This window comes from Corapipo altera, unplaced genomic scaffold (assembly GCF_003945725.1).
Source record: "Corapipo altera isolate COAL_440 unplaced genomic scaffold, ASM394572v1 60942, whole genome shotgun sequence".
In the NCBI taxonomy this organism is placed as follows: domain Eukaryota; kingdom Metazoa; phylum Chordata; class Aves; order Passeriformes; family Pipridae; genus Corapipo; species Corapipo altera.
Window position 1 is genome coordinate 1 of NW_020886114.1, and position 7169 is coordinate 7169.

The window sequence follows — 7169 nt, forward strand, 5'->3', positions numbered from 1 at the left end:
CCGTCTCTGGTCCAGTGTCCCCAGCTCAGGTGCTGTCAGCTGGGCTGTGGGATGTGGAAGGGGCTGACAGTGGAGAAACCACCTCCCTTTCCCCTGCAGGCGAATAACATGGGGGAAGTACATGAACTGTGGGCAAACCTGCATCGCCCCAGACTACATCCTCTGTGACCCATCCATCCAGAGCCAGGTGGTGGAGAACATCAAGGCAACTCTGCTGGTAAGGAGGGGAGTCCCTGATGCTGTGGGAGTTGTCCCCATTGCAGCGCAGGTCTGAGTTCCTGGAGCTGTGGCTGTTGGCAGGTGTGTTGAGCACTTTGTTTCTGCTGTGCCCTTTGTCAGGAATTCTATGGGGAGGACGTGAAGTCGTCTCCGGATTACGAAAGGATCGTCAACAAGCGTCACTTCAAGAGGGTCGTGGGCTTGCTGGAAGGGCAGAAGATCGCTCACGGGGGAGAGAGTGATGAGGCCTCCTGCTTCATAGGTGCTTGTGGCTGCTGCTGGGGAGGGGAGGTGGTAGTGGGTGCCCTTTGGGGTCTGTGTGTGTGCCTTGCTTGGGTTATGTTGCACACAGACAGTGCAGTGAGGTCCTGTGATGGACCAGGTCTTCTGTCCTGCTGACACTGTTGTCCTGTTCCCCCGTTTGCTGCAGCACCGACCATCCTGACGGACGTTTCCCCGGATTCCAAGGTGATGGAGGAGGAAATCTTTGGACCTGTCCTGCCCATTGTGACCGTGAAGAGCGTAGAGGAAGCCATTGAGTTCATCAACCGTCGGGAGAAGCCCCTTGCCTTGTATGTCTTCTCCAACAACAAGAAGGTGGGTCTGGGCTGTGCCAGAGAAAATGAACATGATGACCTGTTGTCTTGTGACTCCCTTCCCAGTATCCTCAGTTATGTGGCCTGATCTCTTCTGGGCTTTTGTAATGATTTGTTTGTTTTCTTTTGCTAGTTAATCAAAAGAGTCATCTCAGAAACCTCCAGTGGGGGTGTGACTGGAAATGATGTCATTATGCATTTCTTCCTCTCAACCTTGCCCTTTGGTGGTGTTGGTAAGTTACTGCAGCTTCTTAAGCATTGGGACTTGCCACACTGTGTGACCCAGGGAGCAACCCATGGTACCCCTGTGCCTGTTGCAGTCCAGGGGTCTCTGTGCATCAGATCTTGATAATAATAACAAATTCTGGGAGTGCATTAGGGCAGGGGACAGAAAGGGGAAAAACCTTTAGGTGTATTTTTGGAAAGATTAAAGCATTTAGTGCAGACTGATGTGAAAGGTACATTAAAAACATTAGCTGCAATCGGAGGGATTAGCAGTGGTTAGCAGGTGGAAGGGGTAGGACTTTAGCTTGGGGAGAATTGGAACAGGTTATGGATCAGTCCATGGAAGCTTTGCAGAAGAAGGTTTTGGGGGTTACAGGCAGTGAACCAGCATGAACAGCACGTGCTGACCCGGAATGGGAACACAGAGGTGTACCCTGCAAAGCTCCTCAGGAAACCATCTCACACAGCACCAGTCGGATCCCAGAGCCCTGGCACGGTGCTTTGAGAGGGAGCTAAATCCAGGGAAGAGCTGGAGACAGCTCAGAGGCACAGGGACCACAACAAAATACTGGAGAGTGCGTAGTGAAAACGAGGTGGGGAAGGAGCAGGGTGGAGCACAGGTGGACATCTTAGAGACTGAGAAGTGCTGCGGGGAGGAAGGGTCAGTTGTCCTCAAGTGGCCAAGGGTTTGACCAGGCTGTGCCTGCGGGGTGACCTGCCTGGCTTGTGTCCCTCAGGTCACAGTGGGATGGGCGCCTACCATGGCAAGCACAGCTTCGAGACCTTCTCCCACCGCCGCGCCTGCTTGATCAAGGACCTGAAGATGGAGGGCACCAACAAAATGCGATACCCACCTGTCAGCCAGAAGAAGGTGGATTGGACCAAGTTCATCCTCCTGAAGCGGTTTAATAGGGGCCGAATTGGACTGGCTGTCCTGGCCCTGCTGGGGGTGGTGGCAGCGGTGATGATGAAGGTGAGTTTTGGGTCTCTTTGGGTGTAAGTGGGTGCATGTGCAATTCACTTCATCTTCTGCAAGTTCAGTCTTTGCAAACTGCAGCCCTTTCTTAGAGTCTGGTCTCCTTTTCTCTCTTGAGACTTTTTTTATCTGTCCCACCTCAAATTACCAAGATCTGCTTCTCACTCTTACCAGCAGTCTGTAGAATAGGAATGTCCCCAGAGAGATCTCCCGGGCTGCTGTACTACTTGTTGCACTGCTCTGGTAGGTGACACCCGTGGGATGCTCCCTCCAGAGGCAGAGGTTAGTAGTTCTGGACAGGTTAGGAATGGTTTGAACTCCAGGATTTCCTTCAGCAGTGTTTGAGCTGCTCCACAGCCCTGAGAGCTGCAGTTTGTGCCATGGCACCCTGGGAAAGGAAGCTGTGTCCCAAAGCCTGGGTCTACAACAAGCTCTTCATCCTTGTCCAGTTTCAGCCCCTGTCTGACCTCAGCTCAATTATTTCCATTTCCTCCCTTGTTTCCAGCTGGGTAGTGCGGAAGGGTGGGATGTCCTCCCCTCTCTGCAGGAGGCAGAGGTGGAGGAGCAAGATCTAAATCTCCCAAGCATGATCACTGTTGGTTCTCTGTGTCTTGACAAACCAGGTACTGCGGTGCCTTCACTGGCTGCTCCTCACAAGGCTCAGCTGTGCATCTGTGGGGTTTAGTGAGCTTAAGGGAGCAGCCCAAGGGGACAGGAGGTGGCAGGGTGGATCAGGACTGTGTCCTTCAGTCTGTGTTGTTACTGCTGTGAGGAGAGGTGCAGAAGCCCAACAAGCCAGGAAAGTAACCTGCCCACATATTCCAGGAGGAGGTGCAAAAGCCAAAGAATTGGCTCAGGCTTTGAGGCACCAGCCAGGGGGGCAGGCCCTGTCTAGGTGAATGAGGGGGGAAACTCACGGTGTCTCGAAATCATTTGGGTTTCTCAGAACCACCAGTCTGTGCTGAAGAGAAAAGCCCTCTTGGTTGTGCTGGCTGTGCAGAGGCTGGGCTGGCCCAGCGGGTGGTAAGGAGGAGCAGGTTTCAGAGCACTGCTGTGGCTGTCACAGTGAGGTAGGAGCCTTTTTCTTCTCCTGTGTGTAGACCTAGTTTGAGATCGGGGAGAGCTTTGTAGAGTGGTGAACGTGGGGCTTGGAGAAAGCTCCTCAAGAGCCAGAGCATGACGCTTTCTCTGGCAGTGCATGGAGCTCATCCAAGATAACCATGCAGTGCATGCTGAGGGGCAAGAGGCAGGCGAGCTGCGCCCTGGGGGAGTCACCGAGTGAAGAGGCTTTGCTTCAGGCTGTTCTAGAAAGGGAATTGGTTTTGTCTCACAAATCCTTCACAGGACCTTGGTGTTGTTTTGCTCTCGCAGGTGGTTTACTGATGAAGAGGAGAAGGCCTCGTGTGCCAGCCGTACTCTGGGTGCTTGCTTTGTGTCTGTTTCCTTAAGCTGGGAAGTCATTATTTTCTTTTGTTCTGGGTGATTTCAGTGAGCTGTCGAGCACACAGAGTAGCCTTAGAGAGGCACTAACAACAAGAAGGCTCAGACTCCTGTTGGCTAAAAAGCCATGCTGGAACAGAGGGACCAGAGGGGACAAGCTCTCCGAAGGAGGACTGCAGAACAAGAAATTCCAGTCCCTATCTCCACCCCATGCCATGCAGAGTGCTGCTTGAGGGGCACACCAAACCACTTACCTTCCTTCAGTGACCAACAGGAGCTTCAGTTTCAGCAGTCCTTGGGTTGACAGTGTTTTCCCTGCAGTTTTTGGGATGGGCTGTCTCCTGTTGTGCTCTGAACACCCTCCCTCTTGGTGACAAGTCTGAGACAGGCCATGCTGGCTGATGCATTTGACCAAGAGTGATGGTTGTGAATGAACCCAGTGAGGTTCCCCATGACATTTGAGGTGAAATATTCATGGATCTGTGCAAATTGGAATCATCCACAGCTGGTCAGGGAATGCAGGCTGGTGCCCTTTTGGGGCTCTGGGTTTCACCATATGGCTGTAACAATTATTAACTGTTAGAAAATTACAAAAGTGGTACCTGCACTGCCTGTATTGTGCTGATGAGCATCTTACACTCGTGCAAAAGAACTTTCAGGCCTGTTTGGAGAAGTGGGAATGACAAAATACCTTGTGGGTTAGCTCAGCTCTGTGCAGCTGCTCCCTTATTCCCAGTGGGATGGGAAAGACAATCAGAGGAGTGAAAGTGAGAAAACTTGTAGGTTGAGAGAAAGATAGTTTAGTAGGTGAAGTGAAAGCTGGGAATGCAGGCAAATTAAAGCAAATTGAGGAATCTGTTAATTAATTCCCCTTGTCAGGCAGGTGTTCAGCCATCCTGGGGAAAGCAGGGCGTCATCACACCTGATGGTGACTTGGGAAGACAAATGCCATCACTGCCAATGTCACAAATCCAAAACAGCACCATCCTACTATGAAGAAACTTAATGACTATGATGAAAGTGAACTCCACCCCAGCCAAAGCCAGTACAAAGCTGTTCCTGGTCAGATTGCTCCAAGGGAAAACAATTATTGAAAGAGTGTGTGCTCCTTCGTGTTTGAGCTTCTGGGGCTGCTGTAATCTTGCAATGGGGCATAATGTGGGACTTGTTCGAGCTTGGGAGGAGGATGCTGAAGGAATTGAATGTAAAAGAGCCTTGGAAATATTAATGTCAAAATAAGGCAAATTAAAAAATTATTACTAAATGCAATTAATATAGAGTAGAAAGTCATATTTACTGTGCAATAAGTAGGATTTCTTTGTGGCTGGTGAAAATCCATGTGCTAAGCCTTTTTGATGATATATTTTGCAAGTACTAAATAAACACTGAGAATTTAAGTAATAAACTGAGTGTGGTAAGTCCCTGGAGTCTCCTGAGGAATCCTGCTCATCCTCTGCCACTCCCAGCTCTGGCCATGGCTTGGCCAAATGTCACACATGTTTTGTGAGGTGTCTCTGCCCTGGTTCAGGGGGACATGTGATCTCTCTGCTCATGGGGAAGGGTCCCCCAGAGCTCTGGCAGGCACTGAAGAGGTGCCTGGAGCCAGGGAAGGTGTGGGGTGAGCTGGGGCTGGGGGGTTGTGGAGGAGCTGGGCTGCTTCTCCTGCACAAATCCATCCCTGGATCGCCTCCCATCTGCAGGCATGGCCTGCTGGTTGGGGTTTGTTCAGATCCCATGTCTGCATGTGTTGGCTCCCAACAGCAGCTGTGGCATGTGGAAGGTGCTTCCCCGGCCTCGTGTGCCCAATGTGGGCAAAGGCACGTGGTCTCTCGCAATCCCTGAGTCACTGCCCCGGCTGGACGGGAAGATCCAGGGCTTGTGTGTTCACAGCTGAGGACAGAACTGGGTAAAGGGCATCTTGTATCTAGCAAGAGCCCTGGGCCCGGGCCAGCTGCCCGCTCGTGGGAGGAGGGATTGCTCCGAGCCATGGCAGGGGCAGGGCTTGTGCCAGCTTGCACTCTCTGCGGGACACTGGTGGAGAGAGAAGCTTCTCTGAAGGTAACTTTCTCTTTTCCTTCGTTTTTTAACGAGTCATTTGCTTTCTTGGACAGGACTGGGGCTGTGTGAGGCGGCTGTGGCAGCAGGCTGGGAAGGGCAGATTTTAATTGTTGTCGGGGAACCTTGATATCTTATTTGGCTGGGCAGGGATGCAGGCAGATCCTGACTAAAAAGTGCTGCTCCTGGGAAGCAGGATGAAACCTTTTGTTTTGTCATGTTTTGCAAAGACATGGGAGGGCCTTGGAGTTATGGGGAAGCCGAGTGCAGACGGGCTCCGGGCACAAAACTCTGCTTCCAACCGGCTGCCTACCCAGGCCACGGTCATCCCAGTGTTTTGGTTCCTTGGGGAGCACCCTGTCAGTGGAGGGTGGAGTGGCTGGTGGGTTTGAGGGTATCCTCAATCTGGGAGAAAGTAGCCACAGAGCAGGATCCATCAGCCATCCCCAGATTGCTGTGAGAGGTGCTGTGTGTTGGACCCTGCCAAGTAGAACAGGGCTTGGAGAGTGTGGGCCCTGAGCAGTCGACTTGGGGGCAGGAGCTCCCCTCCAAGGAGGAGAACATCTCCCAGCCTTGCTCTGGGTGGGACATCTCATGGTGGTGACCCCACATTAAATGTTCCCAGGGCTGAGCACCCTCAATGACCCTGTGGTGAGCTGGGTGTTGCTGTGTATCTCTGCAGCCCTGAGCAGCCATGGAGAGGATTGAGAAGGTCGTGAGGCAGGCGAGAGCCGCCTTCAACTCTGGCCGGAGCCGCTCGCTGGAGTTCAGGATACAGCAGCTGAAGGCCCTGGAGCGGATGGTGAAGGAGAAGGAGAAGGAGATCCTGGCAGCCCTCCATGCGGATCTGCACAAGGTCTGGGTCAGGGAGTTTCTACCATGAGCCCTGCATGGACAGCAGTCAGCCCGGAAGGCAAAGTAGGAAGGCCAAGGGTTGCCTTTGCTGTGCCAGGTGGCTTTTGCTCTTGTCCCCCATGTCCCTGGCTCCCACTGTGGCCTGCCAAGGTCTGCTGCCACCATTTCTATGAAGGAGGTGGTCTAAGGCAGGACTGCAAAGGCAGGCCCTGGCTGTGAAGTTTTGGCTTCTGTCTCACACCCCCCAGACTGAATGTGTTCTCCAGGGATCCTTTGGGGCAGCACTGCCAGTGTCAGAGACTTTGAACCAGCAGAATTTGTCTTTTGTCCCCACGGTGGGTGTGGGAGGTGGGTGCCTTTGCCGTCCCCTCCCCAAGCTCCCTGTCACTGCAGGGTGGGCCCAACGCGTACAGCCATGAGATCCTGGGCGTGCTGGCGGAGCTGGCCCTGACCATGGAGAAGCTGCCGTCCTGGGCAGCCCCTCAGCCTGTGAAGAAGAACCTGATGACGATGCGGGACGAGGCCTACATCAACTTTGAGCCGCTGGGAGTGGTGCTGATCATCGGGGCCTGGAACTACCCCTTTGTCCTGGTCATGCATCCTCTGATCGGAGCCATCGCAGCAGGTGGGGCCTGTCCTTTGTGGGGCTGTGGGTGGGTGGTGGGGGAGAGGAGGGTGAGGGCTCAGGGGCCGTGCTGTGTCTGTCCTGTAGGCAATGCTGTGGTGGTGAAGCCGTCAGAGGTGAGCGAGAACACGGCTCAGCTGGTGGCTGATCTCCTCCCCCAGTACCTGGACCGGGTGAG

The 7169-nt window shown here is 53.3% G+C and overlaps 2 protein-coding genes across 5 annotated transcripts; both read left to right on the forward strand.

The window, feature by feature from the left end:
- The first annotated feature begins 65 nt into the window (after positions 1-65).
- Positions 66-4861, forward strand: LOC113941019 (fatty aldehyde dehydrogenase-like). Of its 4 annotated transcripts, none has more exons than XM_027632179.1 (7): positions 66-217; positions 340-481; positions 650-816; positions 949-1048; positions 1778-2013; positions 2963-3086; positions 3388-4861. In XM_027632179.1, exons 1-6 carry the CDS (start codon positions 122-124, stop codon positions 3041-3043), a joined length of 822 nt encoding a protein of 273 aa, XP_027487980.1. In that variant the 5' UTR covers positions 66-121; the 3' UTR covers positions 3044-3086; positions 3388-4861. The 4 variants fall into 4 exon arrangements, with proteins under 4 accessions (XP_027487980.1, XP_027487981.1, XP_027487982.1 ...); XM_027632180.1 differs by having other exon boundaries at positions 3506-4861; XM_027632181.1 differs by lacking the exon at positions 2963-3086.
- Positions 4862-5489: 628 nt separating this feature from the next.
- Positions 5490-7167, forward strand: LOC113941020 (fatty aldehyde dehydrogenase-like; the record flags this gene model as incomplete). The annotated part of the gene is made up of 4 exons (XM_027632183.1): positions 5490-5514; positions 6194-6367; positions 6760-6991; positions 7079-7167. Coding segments are annotated over exons 2-4 (483 nt in total), but the record flags the coding sequence as incomplete, so codon positions are not given.
- Positions 7168-7169: the final 2 nt, after the last annotated feature.